The sequence below is a fragment of the Coregonus clupeaformis genome, unplaced genomic scaffold (genome assembly GCF_020615455.1).
Source record: "Coregonus clupeaformis isolate EN_2021a unplaced genomic scaffold, ASM2061545v1 scaf2624, whole genome shotgun sequence".
NCBI lineage: Eukaryota > Metazoa > Chordata > Actinopteri > Salmoniformes > Salmonidae > Coregonus > Coregonus clupeaformis.
The window spans coordinates 1-21110 of NW_025536078.1; the positions used below are offsets into that span (position 1 = coordinate 1).

The 21110-nt window shown below is 45.0% G+C and overlaps 1 protein-coding gene across 1 annotated transcript; it reads right to left on the reverse strand.

Annotated features, from left to right (window-relative positions):
* Positions 1–8294: 8294 nt before the first annotated feature.
* LOC121532353 (RNA-binding protein, mRNA-processing factor 2a) lies at positions 8295–19711 on the reverse strand. Its single transcript, XM_045219690.1, is given in 9 exon segments — positions 8295–8531; positions 8534–8539; positions 9291–9441; positions 9975–9994; positions 9997–10036; positions 10292–10330; positions 10508–10539; positions 10542–10584; positions 19267–19711. Coding segments are annotated over 9 exon segments (606 nt in total). The 5' UTR covers positions 19324–19711; the 3' UTR covers positions 8295–8313.
* Between the last annotated feature and the right edge of the window lie 1399 nt (positions 19712–21110).

The window sequence follows — 21110 nt, forward strand, 5'->3', positions numbered from 1 at the left end:
CCTCCTGTTCTCCATTCATTATCTGTATTAACTACACCTGTTTCGAACTCCAATACCTTATAAAAGACACCTGTCCATACACTCCAATGAAACAGACTCAACCTCTCACACAATGGCCCAGAGCCAAGGCTGTGCTTAAGGACATCAGGATAGTGTAGACCTGCACAAGGCCTGGAATGGGCCACCACAGGACAATAGGCAAGCAGCTTGGTGAAAGGAACCTTTCTTTGTTAGGCGCAATTATTAAAAATGAAGGTTCAAGATGACTGTCAATCACCCTGGTCTTATTTGGGGCTCCATGCAAGATCTCTCCTGCGTGGGGCATCAATATCATGAGGAGGCGTGAGATCAGCCCACAACTTCACGGCAGGACCTGGTCAAGCCCACCTGTAGAAGCTGGGACCACAGTCTCAGAAAAGCCTTTAGTCAACACACTCACGCCGTCATGGATTAAAATCTTGCAGCGCCATCAAAATCCCACTGTCAAACCAGCGCATGTCCAGGCCCGTCTGAAGTTTGCCAATGACCATCTGGATGATCCAGAAAAGAGAATGAGAAGAGAGGTCATGTGGTCTGATGGGGGTAGTAATAGAGCTTTTTGGTCTAAGCTCCTACTACGCTTCGGTTTGGAAGAAGAAGAGGATGAGTACAATCCCGAGACACTCCCAACCATTAGAGCCATGGAAGTTTGAAATCATTCTTTGGGGATGCTTTTCTGCAAAAGGGACAGGACGACTGCACCGTATTGAGGGGGAGATGGATGGGGCCATGTATGTCGCGAGATCTTGGCCAGCAGCCTCCTCCCTCCGTGGAAACGTGAAGATGGGTGGTGTCTGGGTCTTCCAGCATGACAGCGACCAGACACACACAGCCAGGGCAACTAAGGAGTGGCTCCGTATGAAGCATCTCAAGGTCCTGGAGTGGCTGCCATCTCCAGGCCTGAACCCAATAGAAAATATTTGGAGGGCTGAGAAGTCCGTGTGGCCAGCGACAGCCCCGAAGCCTGAAGGATCTGGAGAAGGTCTACAACCTTGTGGAGGAGTGGGCCAAAAATCCCTGCTACAGTGTGTGCAAACCTATTCCAGACCTACAGGAAGCGAATATGATCTCTGTAATTGCAAACAAAGGTTTCTGTGCAAATATTAAGTTCTACTGCTTTTCTGATGTATCAAATACTTATATCATACAATAAAAATGCTAATTAATTATAAAAATCATACAATATGATTTTCTGGATTTTTGTTTTTGAATTAAGTCTCTCCACGGTTGAAGTTAGTACCTATGATAAAAATTACAGACCTCTACTTGCTTTGTAAGTGGGAAAACCCACAAAATCGGCAGGCTATCAAATACTTATTCTCCACTGTAGATGGATAGAAGATAAAATGCCATCTATGATTTCCCAAAATATTGTGGGCTATGATGCTGCTTTGAGCGCTTAGGGGACGCAATGTGTTATTTGAAATCAGAATTACTCAAAAGAGTAAAGATCCCGAAACTTTGTCTCGGACATGCAGGGTGGAAATTCAAAATACAGCATAAGCTCTGAAAGGCAGATTTGAAAGTAAGGGGGAGAGAGGCGAGAGAGAGAGAGAGAGAGAGAGAAGAAAGAGAGAAAAAGAATCTTGAAAGTATTTTCAAAGATTCCTCATTGTGATTCTCGCCTCCTCCTGATAATCAGAAAGACTTCTGAGATTAGCCCAGTGAGTTTTTTAGAAGATGGTGTTGGTTGACAGTGGAGATCATGACAGCAGTGTCAGCCACAATCCTCATATAGTTCCAGCTTCCAGGGAGTGCTTTTTGCTGTCTCATCTCCTATCAAAGTCATCATGTCTGTGGGAAGAAGAAGGAAGAGTGCTTGGTGCCCTAAAGTTATCCAGACTAGCCACTTTCTGGTGTAAAGGATACGTGTTGAGAACCTTGTCCGAGGACTGAAGACTCATGCTTTAGCTCCCTGGAGCAACATTCCTAAGGCTTTAGCTCAGCAGGTAACACAGTTTGCGGAGTGCCTAGATGACCCGTTTTCACGCATTGATCCCACATTAACAGACATCTATGTCTGTGGTTGAAGGAACTTCTACCTCGAGACATGTAACTTCACGGCAGCTGATGGGTAACGCGGGAATCCTTCGGGTCCTGTTCGGTGGCGCGAAACCATCTGAATTTGTTCAATAAGAAGCACTCATCTTTGTTTTCGTTTTGAAATAGATCTCCGGAAAAACAGGATAGAGGGACATGTCAAAATCCAGAGTTTTGCACTTTAGTTAGAGTCTTTATTCAGTATCAAAATGTATTGAACTTTCCATGTAATTATTTTAAAGGGTATCATTTAATATAACAGGCTTTTAAAATTCAATATTGGTGCACAATTCTTACTTTAAAAAATCATAGGAACATAAGTCGTACTCTATTCTTAACGCGACTATCACGATCGTCTGAGGAACGGACCAATACGCAGCGCGTGGAGTGAAACATGATGACTTTTATTAAATAAAGCAACCACGAAAACAACAAACAAATGACGATACGTGAATCCTCTGCAACACTGACAGAACTAAGAACATCGGAACACTGGGAACATGGAAACAAAAACCCACCACCACAAGGTGAAAACTGACAGTTTAAATATGGCTCCCAATCAGAGATGCACGAGCCGACAGATGACACTGCGTTACCTCCGATTGGAGTCATTGACTAAAGCAACATACAACCTAGAAAAACACCCCCACAGACATGCAAACCTAGAAATACACCCAACAGAACTACCAACATGAAAAACACCCAAAAACCCCAACAAACAAACATACACTCTAGCTCACATAAAAAGTCCTAGAGCCAGAGTGTCACAGTACCCTCCCCTAAAGGATGCGCACTCGGGAGCACTCACATACAGTCTCGGGAGGTCTGGGTGGGCGTCTGTCCGGTGGCGGTTCTGCCCCTGGTCGTGGTCCCCACCCCACCCCACCTTAGTCACCAGCTTCCCTAGCCTCCTCCACATTACCCCCACTTCAAAGCCCCACTGCGGTTAAGGGCGGCACCGGACTGGAAGCAGCACCCGGACTAGGGCGTAACCCGGACTAGGGCAGTACACGGACTAAGGGCGGTGCACGGACTAAGGGGCATTACCAGGTGCTGGGGGCAACCCGGACTAAGGGCAGCACCAGGATAAGGACAGCACCAGGATAGGGGGACAGCACCAGGATACTGGGAGCAACACCGAGCTAAGGGGCAGCACCGGACTAAATGGCGGATCCTGGCTGGCTGCCTCTGGGATCCTGGCTGGCTAGCGGATCTGGCTGGACTGCTCTGGCGGATCCCGGCTGGACGGCTCTAGCGGATCCCGCTGGGCGCTCGCGGCGGATCCTGCTGAGAGGCTCATGGCTGGCTGACGGATCTGCTGCTGCTCGTGGCTGGCTGATGGATCTGGCTGCTCTGCGCTGGCTGACGAATCAGCGCTGCTCATGGCTGGCTGACGGATCTGGCTGCCCATGGCTGGGCTTGACGGATCTGGCTGCCGTGGCTGGCTGGACGGATCTGGCTGCTCGTGGCTGACCGGACGGATCTGGCTGATCCTGTCTGGCGGAAGGCTCTGCTGATCTGTCTGGCGGGAGGCTCTGGCTGATTCTGTCTGGCGGAAGGCTCTTGGCAGCGCATGGCAGACGGACAGTTCAGACGGCGTTGGGCAGACAGGCAGTTCAGGCGCCGTTGGGTAGACGGGCATTTCAGGTGCCATTGGGCAGACGGGCAGTTCAGGCGCCCACAGAGTTGGGCCAGCAGACTCATGCCATCTGAGGCGCACCATAGGCCTGATGGTACCGGGAACTGGAGGTACTGGGCTGAGGACACGGCATCTCAGGGCTAGTGCGGGGAGAAGCAACAGGACGTTTTGGACTCTGGGGACACAGGAGGCTTGGTACGTGGCGCGCAGGGCAGGCCGGGGCTGGGCTGACACGCACACCGTAGGCTTCCTACGTTGGCACAGGAACAGGCCGGGCTGGGCTGGCGACGCACTGGACCAGGCTTCCCTCGTGGCGCAGGAACAGGCCGGGCTGGGCTGGACGACAGACCGACACTTGATGTGATGGCAGGAACAGGCGCGGGCTGGCGGCGACGCTGACGTACTAGTGAGAGGGGCGGGATAGGCGGGCTGGGTGGCGCAGGTCAGAAGTGAGTGGCGCAGAACAGGCGAACCCGCTGGACAACGCACCGTACACTTAGTAGCAGGGCGGAACAGGCCCGGTACATCCAGGCGCAGCACCGTACCTTGGTGCGTATGGCGGAACAGGCCGAACGCTGGAGCGCACGCACCGTGACACTTAGTAGCGAGGAGGAGCCGGAACAGGGGGGCTGGGCTGGCGACGCGCACGTGCACTTAAGTGCGTATGGAACAGGCCAACCCGAACCTGCGACTGTGAAGTACTTAGTCGTGAGGGGGCCGAAAGAGGGCTGGGCTGGCGGGCATGCCGGCACTTGGTGCGGGTGGAGGATCAAAGTGGAGCAGTGGCGCACCGTCACTAGTGCGGGGACCCGAACAGCGCACTGCAGGGAACAGAAGACACACTACTGGCTGCACCTCGGGATTAGGAACGGGCCGAACCGGACTGCAGTTACACCCAGCACTCATGCCCGTGCCTCAACACCTTGCCTTCCCTGCTTTTCAGTAGCCCCTTGACCCGGTAGCCCACTGAATCCGTCCCTTCTCTGCCTCCGTCAGCCCCTCGAACCTCGGCAGCCCTGCTGACTCTGCCTTGTGGCAGCCTCCTGCTGCTCCGTCGCCCCAAGCCATGTGCCCCCAAAAATTTCTCGGGGTTGCCTCTCGTCCTTCAACGTAGATGCCTGCCCTGCTGATACCGTTGCTCCTGCTACGTTCTTCTCTCCACACGTCTCTCGTTCCATGATGGCTCGCGATCCGATACCATCAGGATCTCCTCCCCAGTCAGGACCCTTTACCGTCCAACAGTTCCTCCCGTGTCCAGGACTTTGCTCCTGGACGCGCTGCTGGTCCTTTGATGGTGGTTTTTTTCTGCTCCACGCGATCGTCTGAGGAACGGCCGTAATGGCGCGTGGAGTGAAGCTATGATGACTTTATTACGATAAAAGCAACCATCGAGAAACAACAAACAAATGACTTACACGTGGAAGTCCTCTGCAACACACTGACAGAACTAAGAACATGGAACACTGGAACAGGAAACAAAAACCTACCACCGCTGCGGTGAAACTGACCATTTAAATATGGCTCCAAATCGAGATAACGAGCGCCCAGACAGCTGACACTGTTTACCTCCGATTGGGGAGTCATTGACAACAACATACAACCTAGAAAAACACCCCACACAGACATGCAAACCTGGGGAATACACCCAACGAAACTACCAACAGAAAAACACCCCAAAAACCCCAACAAAACAACATAAGACCTCTAGCACACATAAAAAAAGTCCTAGAGCCAGAGTGTCAACGACCTACATAAGACGAGATTTGGCGATAGCCATGTGAAGACTATAGTTGACATGCTACATAAATTTCGACAATGTAGGCTTGATCGAATAGAGCCATGAGTCTTACAATATTAAACTAACTTCTGAAATCTTTCTGCAGCAATCCCAACCTGTTTGTGACACTGTACCCTGAGTTGCGAAGCATGTTATTGCAGTGGCTTGACTCATTCACTCACCATGGCTCTACTCTGTATTGTGGCCGCTTTGTTATTGTTTCAACTGCGATTGCCCTTTAAAGGCTGTCCCGACTACCTGTTCATGTAAAGCCACACAAAGCCAGTCCCAGTGACAGCACACAATGGATCACATTTAACCCATGCTATGGAGTATTTGAAGATATGAAAACAGTATATCAATGACAATTTGGGTAAATGGTTTATTCAGAATATGAAAAAGCTAGACTATAGATATGAATTATGTGAATTATTCAATTAGAAGTGCAGTGACCATCTCAGTATTTATCACAGGCTTAGATGTGAGAGGTGAAGCTTTCCAATCTACCTCATTGTTTACTATAAGTGCCTATATAACCTCCAGTCTGTGAGGTACTGTATACTCAGCATATAGTTAAGTGATTAGTTTGGGTTGGTCATCATCTCTGAGTCATTACCAGTGTGCCCCTCCCCCCTCCCACCAGGGGTAGGGGGCGAGAAAAGCACTAAATCACAAACACGACTGTCCGTAAGGAAAGCATGGAAGACAGTAGTTTTAACTTGGTTACTAAATGTAATCCTATGGTGAGCTAAATATGGGAGAGAAACGTGGGTAGAATGCAGAGGGACAAACACGAGACCAAGCAACTCACAATCTAATTCCCCCTCCTTCAAAGTCTACATGGATATATTCACTAACTGTTAAATACTAATCTGAATTAAGCCTGAATAGTGCAAAAATAGGCATCAACACGATGGTACGCAAAACAGACACACGTGCACACGCATACAGACACAGACACACGCACACACACACACACACAAGCAGAGCTCTCCTGGAGCCCGTTATTCACACTTGGCTGGGGGCGATGTCCAAACAGGCCCTGAGAGACAGTCCAACACCACAGCACAACACTCAACAGTTTATGTGAAAGACAAAACACACACTGTGTTTCTATGGCAACAGTCATGAGTTGATCAATGGAGTCGTTAGTAAGATCCCCCGGTTAAATAATTTCACATAAGAGATAGGACATGCAGGCAAAGGTGAATTATACTGTGACATTCAGGGGTGTAAAGTTTTTTCAAGGGACTCCTATTTGCGCGTGCATTTTTTGTTTGTTATGGGCCTAATAGTAAAGACATGTATTTAAACGGTAAACATGTATTACCTTTTGATGTGGCATTAACACAACCAGTCATGATGTTCTCATCTGATTGTCAAACAAATCATTAAAAAAATTAGGCTACCTGCGCACATTTGTCCACTCCAAAATAATTCCAGCATCCAAACAGTGCACTGTGCACCCGCCATTTGATCAATGAAAAGAGACATCTGTTACAAAACACCAAAAAGTGTAATGACATTCATCGACTGTCATTAGGCCTACACTCTTGTAGCCTGAATTAATTGATGCGTTTTGCTGTTTTTTTGCGTTTTGCTGTACCCTTTTTGTTAAAAGAAAAGTTGTGACACCTGGAAAGGGGTTGAAATACTGGATTCAAGTACAGCTTTGTCTGTCCCGAAACAATGTTGCAAGTTCGCTGAGCGGGCTGATCCAGTCGACACAATGTTGCAAGTTTGCTAGCGGGCAGGACCCAGTGGAGACAATGTTGCAAGTTTGCTTGCGAAAGCTCAACCCACTGGGCGCACACTGATTGAATAAACATTGTTTCTACGTCATTTCAAATGAAATTACGTTAAACCAACGTGGAATACACATTGAATTGATGTCTGTGCCCAGTGGGGAGACAGAGAGAGAGTGGCAGACAGGAGATGAATGGCGATTGAGCTGGTTCTCAGGACAACCAGTCACAACCGATTAAAGGTTTACAATGAACCCCATTAAAAACATTTAGAGTCATACCACGCTAGTCACCAGAGTGATGGGCTACATTCTTATACTGTAAAATAAAATGTATGATATTTTTACTTGAGACAAAGCCATCAAGATGCATATCAGGGGCGAAGCAAGCAACTTAAATGTCATGCAACAGATGTCATACACCAGAAACAATGCGAGACACTTTACCCCGTATTTAATGAGACCTCAATTCCATGTATCATACTTGAGGGTCAGAGTTCATGTGAATAAAACAAACAATGCTCTACCTGAGCAGTTCTGTCAAGACTGTCCTCACTTACTCGTTTTAAGAGGTCATAAAAACAGCCAACAGTGGAGAGGCTTGACTAAAAGTTTAACAGGACTTTATGGGCAACAGATTCACTCAACGACCAATGCATAATCCAACCTGAGAGCCAATTAAAAACAGATTTTCTCTGTTGTGATCTCTAGCAACGATTCCTGCGCACAGGAATGTTGCTGTGAGGAATTCCTTATGAAAGGAGTGAAGCGGACAGAGGTTGGACACTGCTGTGGTTTCTTACAGTATGCAAGACCGGCAGGTCAGTGGGCTTGGCACCAAGCCCCTAAATGCACACAGAATGGATCCCCTGTCATGCTGAACAATACAGTGTCAGGTTGTGAATGTTTAAGGGTGGATAAGCTCACTACTGGTTCCTTGTGATGTCAGATGATAGTAGTTCCATTTCAAACATGTACAATCAAGAATGAATTTCCAATTTAGGAGAAACATTTGATTTGGGATTGATCCCAATCCTGATGTGTGATCCATGCATGTTCCTGCTTGGTTTGCGATCACATGCGACACAGAGCAAGGCATGGTAAATGAGTGAGACGCTGAAGAGGCAGTAGACCCACCGGTTGGTCCCTCACCTGGGCGTGGAGGGCTGCGGCAGTGGCGGCAGCGGCCGGGTAGGTAAAGGCAGCGTGGGGGAGCCCAGGGGGAAGCTCCGTGGCATACAGGGGGTAAGGGGCCCACGCCTCGGGAGAGGCCGGGATCAGTGCTGCCCCGTCAGGTCATCTATATGAAAAAGATATCCTCAAATGCATAGTAGTAGTTCTGATCTACACTTAGGAATTTTTTTGGGGGAACAGAAAGATAACTTCAGGGAAATTTTATGTAGCATCTCCCCGTTTCAAAGCATGTTCTCCTTTTAGGTGCCTACTAAACATAACCCAGGACTATGGTCATGTTTAAAAAAGTAATTGGCCCTCCAGATGATCTTTGATTTAACATAATAAGACAGGTGAAATCAAGTTCTCAACCCAATTGTTTACACCTGTGCAAATATGTTAGATCAGTGATCCATGAATAAGGGGGCAGGACGATGTACTGGTCAAGCACTCAAACTGGGTCCATGTCCAGCTAGTCTGAAGCGCCTCCTTTCCTCGTGCCTTACTACTGGAGACTCGTCGTGGAAGGACAGGAGCGAGACTATTTAAAGTGGGGATTTTACAGAATGTTGGGGAGCAAAGTGCAGGTGTATGTGGGTTTGATTAAACCCCCTCTAAGTCCTGGTTCCAACAATTGTGGTGAATTTAATTGAAGTGGAACATCGTGCACTACCTAGTTGTGCCTGACCAGCCGAGACAAAACTACATGATCTATGAGAAAGCAACAGATCAGAAAAATCTACTTGAGGTGTAGAGGTGAATTAGTTGACCCAGCATTGTCTGTAGGGCATATTCTAAAAGGAGAGGGAGGAAAGAGGGGATTGGTAGTAGCCTATGTCCGCGTGGTGAGTGTTTCTAGGGTGCAGCCGCAGACTTACATGGGTCCCGTGCAATGAAGTGTGCTCCTAGAGCTGGGTGGATATTTGTGGGGTTCGGAGTGGCCATCAGCTTACTCTTTGCCATCTTCGTGTTGGCTTTAGCGAACTCTAAGCGCAGAGTCTGGGGACTCTCTGGGTCAAAACGGATCCCCTAGGGAGAGATGGGGAACACTGTAAGGGGGTGGAGAAGGGGGCAGCAGTGGAGATACTCTGCGAAGAGGTGTAAAGTGCTCTTTAGTCTGTGCTCACATGCATGCAGGTATGATTACTATACCATGGTAACTTCAGAAAAGCCCTTTTGAGGAAAACGCTTATATAAGGAGAGGGGGTGTAGAGAGCTTCTGGACAATATGGAAAGGGAGGGCTTTCAGTTTACTTTGGTTATAGGCCATACAGGACTCCATTAGTTGAAACAGATGTGAAAGATATCGCAGTAAAAACAGCCATCCTGTCACATTTCAACTGCATTATGACAAGTAGACAATTGAGTCATCCTTAGGTGGGCAGTCATGACCCAACAATATTGCATATTGGAATTGGAGGTCAAGGTTAACATTCCGTTCTTATGTCAAGGTGTCAACCTGCAGTTCAGCATAAAGACATATCCCCAAAGGTTGAAGAGGGCTACTCAATAATTCAGGGCTAGCCTCATGTCCGCTTATTAACGGCTGAATGGCTGCTTACGTTTAATGCGTTCTTCGCGCTTCAGCGCCAGTCCGGTTATCAAAGGTAACAAACCCGACAGGCTGGAAAAAGAGAGCGAGAGAACAGAGCATCAGAGACAGTACAGGGAAAGACCGATGGCCCTTAAATTGGCTTAAAAAGGTACACTGTTACATTTCCACATGCAAACAATGGTGTGTTAGCGGTAGTAATGAAGGAAACATTTAATATATAGACTACTAGAGCGTCATGAGAAAGTCTAAAATGTCTACAGTACAAACATCCTGACTATACAGACTCCAGTACCCATCATACCTTGGATATGGACTTAATCTCACCTGCTTTGATGTCAACTTAATAAGGGATCCTTCATAACCCTACAAATGCAAGTAAAACCCCAAACACCTTGTAAGTCACCATAGAAATGGCAGGAAGGTTGCACAATAAGAACAGCAAACTTGACAAGATGGACACACTGTATTAAACATGTCAATAAGGTGAATCGGGGGGGACACTAAAATAGTTGAAACATTTGACAAAAGATTCTGGCCTACCTTAAATGGTCTGAAGAGCAGGTAGAGTTCCGTGGCTTGATGTCAACTGGAAGGCCGCTGACAAAGAGAGTTCGTACCTGGAAACACAAAATGCAAACTGAGACACATGCTACTAAAAAAGGTCAGATTAGGTTTCCATAGTAGGGTATAAAAATCACAAGGGTGCATCCAAGAGTGAGGGTTGAGGCAATATGCATGCCCCCCCAATTCAAACCTGGCTACGCCATTTTTTTTTATGCTTTGATTTTGAACACATTTTGTCCTGGCAACAGGAATAATATGTTTGGGGTTCAGGAACCAATGTTTGGGTGCGTGAGTGAGATAGGCATGGGATAATAGAATGAAAAGTGCAAGACATAACACCCTTACAAAAACAACCCTAGTTTATATAGCCAAGTTATAATTTGTCAATGTCCTTTTATTAGCTCAAGTAGCCTACTTCTTATGTAGCTTCAAATTCCAGAAAAACAACTATTAGGCATGTCAGAATGAGTGAAGAAGCCAACCAATGCACATGAGAACGCAGAGAGAATCCATAACTAGGTGAAGCAGAGACGCGTCAGAAGAGGTGTACATTCAACATTGGAAACATCTAGCAATTACAACTATCAGCATTGACACTAATTTCAATTCACAACAATGGAGAAGTCAAACTTCAGGGTTCATTTGGGTTTGCTTGGAGCCTTTGACACCTGCATACCAGTGAAATTCTCATGAAAAGGTCGTTTTTCCAAAGTAAGCCTCAATGAAAATGCTACACAAGGTAAGAATAGCAAACCTGAAATTATACAGCTGAGGAGACTTCACACCAACACAAAGCAATTGAGACAAGGCCTACACTTCTGTGGCCTTTTAGGGTGCAGAGTGAGTGTGTTATTCTTAACTTTAGCGTTTGATGGGCTTTGGGCAAAATTTGCAAATATCAGAACACTTAATATATTAGGTATTCTGAGACTTCTGCCCATGTACAGTTCATCTCGGGAATGTTTTTGCACTAAATAGGCCGAGAACACGCTATGCGAAGGAATAAAACGTAAACACCACCTAGGGCTCATTAACAGGCCTTTTGGGAAAATTAAGGCCACTTCAGCCAAAAGAGAACTGATACTTGTTGAACCTGCCGACTAAGCACATGGGTGAATGACGTCTAATTTTAGACCAAATGGGCATCACAGACGGAGACCTTAACTGGGGTAGAAGAGCGTTCAGACAGAGGAATCAAGAAAAAGACTAATTGAGAAAGCCTATGTCAGAAGAAGCTAGCCAAACTCGAGGTTCCAGGACATTAAAAAGGGAGGATAGGGTATGCACGCACACACGATCATGGAAAGACTAACAAGAGGCAATATCAAGAGATGGGTTTTCCCTAATCAAGACAGAGGGTCATTTCCACCAATACACTATCCACTGCAAATTACTAAACGCTTCCTTCATTTCCAGACACTACGAGTTTATTATTCCTGGGAGACCACAATCCGTTTGGCTTTTCTAACAAGGGTAATTAGGATAGCAGCACAGTAACAACCATCTAGCAATTCACAGAAAAAAAAGTAAATATCTTAAAGCTGGAATCAGTAATGGTGAAACTGCCATTTGCGATATTACCACGATGCTGAATGTTCCTCGCCTCAGTTTCATAAACAAAAAAAACAAGGTGCTGGGGTGAACAGTGGCACTGTTTCCCGTAATGCGGATTCCAGCTTTAAAGTGTGCAATGCATGCAGGTAGAGAATTAAAATACAGATCTCATTGCAGTTTGTGAAGAAATTCACAAGTGACATTTTGCGCATATTTTCTACTACACACTTATGGAGAAAGGATTTGATTGGTATGAGCAATATAGTGATGCTGTTGTGCAAATGGAATAGACAACAGGTGGAAATTATAGGCAATTAGCAAGACACCCCCAATAAAGGACTGGTTTTGCAGGTGGTGACCACTGACCACTTCTCAGTTCCTATGCTTCCTGGCTGATGTTTTGGTCACTTTTGAATGCTGGCGGTGCTTTCACTCTAGTGGTAGCATGAGACGGAGTCTACAACCCACACAAGTGGCTCAGGTAGTGCAGCTCATCCAGGATGGCACATCAATGCGAGCTGTGGCAAGAAGGTTTGCTGTGTCTGTCAGCGTAGTGTCCAGAGCATGGAGGTGCTACCAGGAGACAGGCCAGTACATCAGGAGACGTGGAGAAGAAGGCCGTAGGAGGGCAACAACCCAGCAGCAGGACTGCTACCTCCGCCTTTGTGCAAGGAGGAGCACTGCCAGAGCCCTGCAAAATTACCTCCAGCAGGCCACAAATGTGCATGTGTCTGCTCAAACGGTCAGAAACAGACTCCATGAGGGTGGTATGAGGGCCCGATGTCCACAGGTGGGGGTTGTGCTTACACCCCAACACCGTGCAGGACGTTTGGCATTTGCCAGAGAACACCAAGATTGGCAAATTCGCCACTGGCGCCCTGTGCTCTTCACAGATGAAAGCAGGTTCACATTGAGCACGTGACAGAGTCTGGAGACGCTGTGGAGAACGTTCTGCTGCCTGCAACATCCTCCAGCATGACCGGTTTGGCGGTGGGTCAGTCATGGTGTGGGGTGGCATTTTGAGGGTGACTCCAAATCCAGACCTCCATGTGCTCGCCAGAGGTAGCCTGACTGCCATTAGGTACCGAGATGAGATCCTCAGACCCCTTGTGAGACCATATGCTGGTGCGGTTGGCCCTGGGTTCCTCCTAATGCAAGACAATGCTAGACCTCATGTGGCTGGAGTGTGTCAGCAGTTCCTGCAAGAGGAAGGCATTGATGCTGTGGACTGGCCTGCCCGTTCCCCAGACCTGAATCCAATTGAGCACATCTGGGACATCATGTCTCGCTCCATCCACCAACGCCACGTTGCACCACAGACAGAGTTGGCGGATGCTTTAGTCCAGGTCTGGGAGGAGATCCCTCAGGAGACCATCCGCCACCTCATCAGGAGCATGCCCAGGCGTTGTAGGGAGGTCATACAGGCACGTGGAGGCCACACACACTACTGAGCCTCATTTTGACTTGTTTTAAGGACATTACATCAAAGTTGGGTCAGCCTGTAGTGTGGTTTTCCACTTTAATTTTGAGGGTGACTCCAAATCCAGACCTCCATGGGTTGATACATTTGATTTCCATTGATCATTTGTGTGTGATTTTGTTGTCAGCACATTCAAATATGTAAAAAAAAAAAAAAAGTATTTAATAAGATTATTTCATTCAGATCTAGGATGTGTTATTTTAGTGTTCCCTTTATTTTTTTGAGCAGTGTACATATAGGGCCTATAACATTTCTGAGTAAGATCGCAACAGCCTCAGCACAATGGGTAGCTTGAACTCATGCTGAAAACAAAATTGTTACACTGCCTCCTACTGGAGGATTTTATATTGGTCAGTGTCACCAGCAAAGCACCCCCACACCTCCTCCCATGCTTCACGGTGGGACCCACACATGAGGAGATCATCCATTCACCTACTCTGCATCTCACAAAGACGCCGCGGTTGGAACCAAAAATCTCCAATTTGGATTCATCAGACCAAAAGGACAGATTTCCACCGGTCTAATGTCCATTGCTCATGTTTCTTGGCCCAAGCAAGTCTCTTCTTATTGGTGTCCTTTAGTAGAGGTTTTATGCAGTCCCCTCTGAACAGTTGATGTTGAGATGTCTGTTACTTGAACTCTGTGAAGCATTTATTTGGGCTGCAATTTCTGAGGCTGGTAACCCTAATGAACTTATCCTCTGCAGCAGAGGTAACTCTGGGTCTTCCATTCCTGTGGCGGTCCTCATGAGAGCCAGTTTCATCATAGCACTTGATGGTTTTTGCGACTGCACTTGAAGAAACTTTCAAAGTTCTTGAAATCTTCCGTATTGACCTGACCTCCATGTCTTAAAATAATGATGGACTGTCGTTTCTCTTTGCTTATTTGAGCGGTTCTTGCCATAATATGGACTTGGTCTTTTACCACGTAGGGGCTATCTTCTGTATACCACCCCTACCTTGTCACAACACAACTGATTGGCTCAAACGCATTAACGAGGAAAGAAATTCCACAAATAATTTAAGGTGCACACCTGTTAATTGAAATGCATTCCAGGTGACTACCTCATGAATCTGGTTGAGAGAATGCCAAGACTGTGCAAAGCTGTCAAGGCAAAGGGTGGCTAATTTGAAGAATAAAATATATTTTGATTTGTTTAACACTTTTTTTGGTTACTACAGAATTCCATGTGTTATTTCATAGTTGAGGTCTTCACTATTATTCTACAATGTAGAAAATAGTAAAAAAGAAAAACCCTTGAATGAGTAGGTGTCCAAACTTTTGACTGGTACTGTATATCTAAAAGGATTCCCCTCCAATAGACAGCACTTATTGTTTACATTTTAGTCACTTATAAGACTTACTGTAAGTGCATACATTTCTGTACTGGTCCCCCGTGCGAAGTCGAAGCCACAACCCTGGCCATGCTCTACCAGCTGAGCCACACAGGACATGTCATACAGTGCATTCGGAAAGTATTCAGACCCCTTAGCTGTGTTCTAATACTCATACTAACTGCACTATTTGTGACGTAAATTTAGCATGAGGTATGCTTATTGGTCATAGTATGGAAATAGTTAGTACGCTCAAAAGTTCCCGGATGTTGTACTAAATTCGCCAAAATACCTAAGTATACAAGCAGTGGACACTGTGCTTTTAGGGCCCATAATGAAGTTCAGAAAATGGCTGTGGCTCCACAACATTTTCAGATTTGTAGAAAATGGTGGAGAATATGCAGTACGACGAGAGCGGATACAAATTAAATTGCGTTACCTAATTATGACAAATGTTAAGAATACGTTGAGCAATGTAATAAATTAATGACTTCAAATAAGTTACGCTCGTTGGCTGACAATTTGTTGGCTACGCTATCCTTACGAACTGCATAGCATATCATTACAGCAGTAGGTACGGTATGTTAGCTACGTAATGTTAGTTGGCTACTAATACGTCGAACTTGCCAGTATATTAACTATATGCTATCTAACTAACTCCAACGTTTATTGACTTGATTATTCACGTAATTTTTGCCAAGTGCTATAGTCGACTGTGCGTTCAATGGACAAAATTCGCCCTTTGCTATCTAATCTGATTTCAGAGCACTCTCGTCTGAGTGTGCCAGAGCGCAGAATAACTGATTAATTTATGAATGCTCAACACCCGGTGTCAGTAAACGTCGCAAAAATGCGTAATTAAATTGTTGCCAGCAGCACAGTTAGTCACCAACGCTCTGGATAACCAGCTCTGCTAGGGCGCGTAAAATGGTCAGAGTGAGGTGTTCCCTCATTTGTGTCTGGAAGTAGCTAGCCAGCTAGCTTGTGTGCTTGACCGCCGTTGTGATGGTCAGAACGCTAGGACCAACCCTACTCCTCGGCCAGACTGTCCAGTGACACTGCCTGGCAGTGTGCGCGCTGAAGGCGCCGAGAGGGAAATGCTCAGAATTCTACGAACGTCAAGTGGGCACTCTGGCACTCCAGATTGAATTGACGAACACACCCGAAGTCGAGAGGTTGCATAGCAACAGCATCAACTTCCGATAGTAGTCGCTACGCCTGTCTATGCTCAACTGAAAGGATACCGTTCGTTTACAGTATACTAAAATGAACTAATAGTATATACACTCATTAAGTATGTAGTATACAGTATGTTAGCATGGGTATTCGAACACAGCCCTCAGCACCTTTGGCAGCGATTACAGCCTCGAGTCTTCTTGGGTATAACGCTACAAGCTTGGCACACCTGTATTTGGAGAGTTTCTCCCATTCTTCTCTGCAGATTCTCTCAAGCTCTGTCAGGTTGGATGGGGAGCGTTGCTGCACAGCTATTTTCAGGTCTCTCCAGAGATGTTCGATCGGGTTCAAGTCCGGGCCACTCAAGGACATTCAGAGACTCATCCTGAAGCCACTCCTGCGTTGTCCTGTTGGAAGGTGAACCTTTGATCCAGTCTGAGGTCCTGAGCAGGTTTTCATCAAGGATCTCTGTACCTCGCCCCATTCATCTTTGTCTCGATCCTGACTAGTCTCCCAGTCCCTGCCGCTGAATAACATCCCCACAGCATGATGCTCCCACCACCATGCTTCACCGTAAGGATGTTTCCTCCAGACGTGATGCTTAGCATTCAGGCCAAAGAGCTCAATCTTGGTTTCGTCAGACCAGAGAATCTTGTTTCTCATGGTCAGTCTTTAGGTGCCTTTTGGCAAACTTCAAGAGGGCTGTCATGTGCCTTTTACTGAGGAGTGGCTTCCGTCAGGCTACTACCATAAAGGCCTGATTGGTGAAGTGTTGCTGAGATGGTTGTCCTTCTGGTAGGTTCTCCCATCTCCACAGAGGACCTCTGGAGCTCTGTCAGTGACCATCGGGTTCTTGGTCACCTCCCTGCCAAGGCCCTTTTCCCCGGATTGCTCAGTTTGGCTGGGCGGCCAGCTCTAGGAAGAGTCTTGGTGGTTCCAAACTTCTTCCATTTAAGAATGAAAGACAATTCCTTCAACCTCATGGCTTGGTTTTTGCTCTGACATGCACTGTCAACTGTGGGACCTTATGTAGACAGAATTGCCTTTCCAAATCATGTCCTATCAATTGAATTTACCACAGGTGGACTCCAATCAAGTTGTAGAAACACAAAGGATTATCAATGGAAACAGGATGCACCAAGCTCAATTTCAAGTCTCATAGCAAAGGGTCTGAATACTTATATATATATTTACATATCTTTTTTATATAAATTTGCAACACATACTAAAAACATGTTTTCGTTTTGTCATTATGGGGTGTTGTGTGTAGATTGATGAGGATTCTTAAAAAAAAATCCATTTTAGAATAAGGCTGTAACATAACGCCACAATCTCTAATTCATTTTTTTGCCAAACAGCAGTCCCACCACTTTTTTGCTATAAAGCTAAGAGATGGTGCTGGAGAAACTACTCAAATTCATAGTTGGCGCTGTGGATGCAAGGAATGAAAATCCATGAGTTCAAGTTAAAGACATTGTTTACGAACAATGGAGTAAAACAGTTTTTAATGGAGGCATAGCCTACGTATAATATTCTTCAAGAGTCGATGGGTATATTTAATTATAAACTGGGTGGTTCGAGCCCTGAATGCTGATTGGCTGACAGCCATGGTATATCAGACCATACACCACAGGTTTGACAAAACATTTCTTGTTACTGCTCTAATTACGTTGGTAACCAGTTTATAATAGCAATAAGTCACCTCGGGTGTTTGTGGTATATGGCCAATATACCACGGCTAAGGGCTGTATCCAGGCACTCAGCGTTACGTCGTACAGAAGAACAGCCCTTGGCCGTGGAATATTGGCCATATACCACACCCCCTCGTGCATTATTGCTTAAATGACCATTGAATAGCAGTAATTATTGCAGATTGTTCAGTAGGCCTACTTGTAGATTATGTGCAGTGTGGATTTTGATTATGCATTCCCTCTCCATATAGTGAAGTAGCCTCCAAAATCCATCAAGCATGCTGTATTTAATAAAAATGCAGTTGCAGCCAATTCATGCCTTAAAAATGTAGGGGAAATCAAATGTTCAGCTATTAAAGGTCTCAATTATGAAGGGAAGACTAAGCTGAACATACATCCCACACAGGAAATCGAAATCCAACTTTTTTTTTCTGGAATGATCTCAAGGGTGACTAATAAAATGAGATTCCCACAGGGCCCCACAGTTTGCAGTTTACCAGATCTAATGTGTTATTCTCCTACATTAATTTCACAAACTTCAAAAGTGTTTCCTTTCAATTGATATCAAGAATATGCATATCCTTGCTTCAGGTCCTGAGCTACAGGCAATTAGATTTGTCATTTTAGGCGAAAATTGAAAAAATAAAGAGTCCGATCCTTAAGAGGTTAATTAAGAAATCCTCCATTTAGTTTACAAGTAGTGAACTCGCGTAAAGTATCTTCGCCTTTACAAGACGAATAAATTGTACCTCACATTGAAGCAATATTTGGAGTTTGAGCGCACGCCGGCTTTCCCACAAGGTAGGCTACGTTACAGCAGGTGTGTCGCATAGTGTCAATCCACTGACAGCCCTAAATGTGATTCTGAAAGTCAACATGCTTTCGGTCTACTTGCTCCATAATATCCTTATCCAATATATTGACTTAGTAAAAACTTTATAAAAAGTGTTATGTTGAAGTGTGAAAACAGTGAATTCTGAGCAAGTAAGCATTTCACGGTATTCGGCGCATGTGAAAAATACAATTTCATTTGAAATCAATAATAGTAGCCTCACTCCTATCAAAACCAACATTTGGATTTATATGGCGCAATATGCAAGTCCTACAGAAGTTTAATTTTCAAAGTTTCATATAACAATTTACACTACTCCGGAAGGCTATGGAAAACAGTCCGCAAAAATATGGACGGACAATGGCCATGACGCATTAACCTAAAAATGTAACTATACTAATGGCTTTGATATCCGGAACCTCCGGGCTATAACGAATAAGACAGGAACCTCGCAGGCAACTTTTACAATGACCAAACTCTTTATAGGACACAAAGTAGCTAGGTTACAAATGAAGATACATTCGCTACAAGTTTACACACTATGCAAAACATCAAAGTCTTAAGAAGTAAGACTTCTTGGAATCCTTAGACCTGGAAAAAGCAATCAACGCCACTGACACGATTAATAAGTGTGTAACAAAACACTCAAGGACTAATCTTCCCCTTACCTCCTCTTCCAAGGATACAACATTGTTGTTCGGCTCAGAATCAGATTTGAGACTCATTGTGTCACTTTTGCGCTTCTTTGTAGAAGAGAAAAGTATTTTTTCCCTGTTGGTGGATTTTTCCCTGAAGTGCTTTAGGAAGTTGGAGAAGAAATCTTGGTGCGGTTTCGTGAGACTGCAGTAAAAGGGTGCCCAGGTGAAGCCGTGCTCTAAAGCCAAAGGTATCCGACGAGGTACCACAAAATAAGTTAAACTAGAGGTGAAATAGTGGATAGGTGCACTGTGAAGGTGAGAGAAAGGTTAAAAAAAAAAAAAAACAAGTGCTCTTGTTTCCCCCTTGCTCACATCAAGCTCGTTTGCGTTAAATTGAAATGAAGAAACATTTTAAGGTGAGGTGTCCGCGCCGTTGTCCCTCGTCCTCTGCTTTCCAATTTGCTCATCAATTACATTAAAAACCAAAGCGAATGACTTGCACTCATTTCTGATGGCTCTCAGCTTGTCCAACAAAGCCCAACCCACTATACCACTGTCAATCATTGGGCTACTTCAAAAAGGAAAATTAAAGGTCCAATGCAGGCGTTTTTATCTCGACATCAAATCATTTATGGGTAACAATTAAGTACCTTAGTGCCACTGTTTTCAATTGTTCAAAAATAACAAAAATAGATTTTTTGCAATAGCAATTTCTCAAACAATCATTTTGTAAGGACTGTCTAGGAGTGGTCTGACTGGGGTGAGGAACACTGAAATGTTGACCCCAAGAAGAAATTGGAAAAAGTAGCAATCATGGAAGAATATCAACTTCATTCAAACATCATGAGACATGTAAATAACGTTATCTGAAGTAAAAAAAAAAAAAAAAACAGACTGTTATTTTAGCAAAATTACTGCAATTTGCATATTCTGTAAAACGAAAATATGTCTCCCTTAAATAATGTGCAGTTTTTTTCCAAAGTACAATCCACATTAGTACTAAAAAGCTGATTTAGCATAATTTGATTTTACTAGCTTTTTTTTTTGAATTTTTTGAAGTAAATACTAATTTCGTCACATTTATGTGGTAAAAACGACTGCCATTTAAAGGGGGCAGTATACCAAAATATGAAATATACTGAATTTTATTGAGAGGAAAAAAAGTGATTCATCCATTGATCCTAAGAGACATTACCAAAAATGTGGCTTAGTTTTATTTATTTACTTACTCCACAGCCAGCTTTAGCATCACTACTAGTGAACCAATAGGAGTGGTAGGGCCTATGGCAGGATGCTTAAAACATTATGCCAAAATCCTCAGTCACTTCAAACCAAATGTTATAGCATCCCAAATACCATAACAAGTTGCACATAGAGAATATTGGAGGATATTATCGAAATTCTGGTATTTATATACTGAACTAAAATCTAAACGCAACATGCAATAATTTTAACGAGTTTACTGAGTTACAGTCAATATAATTAAATCAGTAAATTGAAATAAATTGATTAGGCCCTAATCTATGGATTTCACATGGCTGGGGCGCAGCCATGGGTGGGCCTGGGGAGCCAGGCCCAGCCAATCAAAATGAGTTTTTCCCCACAAAATGACTTTATTACAGACAGAAATACTCCTCATCTTCATCAGCTGTCCGGGTGACTGGTCTCAGACGATCCCGCAGGTGAAGAAGCCAGATGTGGAGGTCCTGGACTGGCGTGGCTACACATGGTTTACGGTTGAGGCCGGTTGGACGTACTGCCAAATTCTCTAAAACGATGTTGGTAGAGAAACATTCAATTCCTTGGCAACAGCTCTGGGGGACATTCCTGCAGTCAACATGCCAATTGTACGCTCCCTCAACTTGAAACATCTG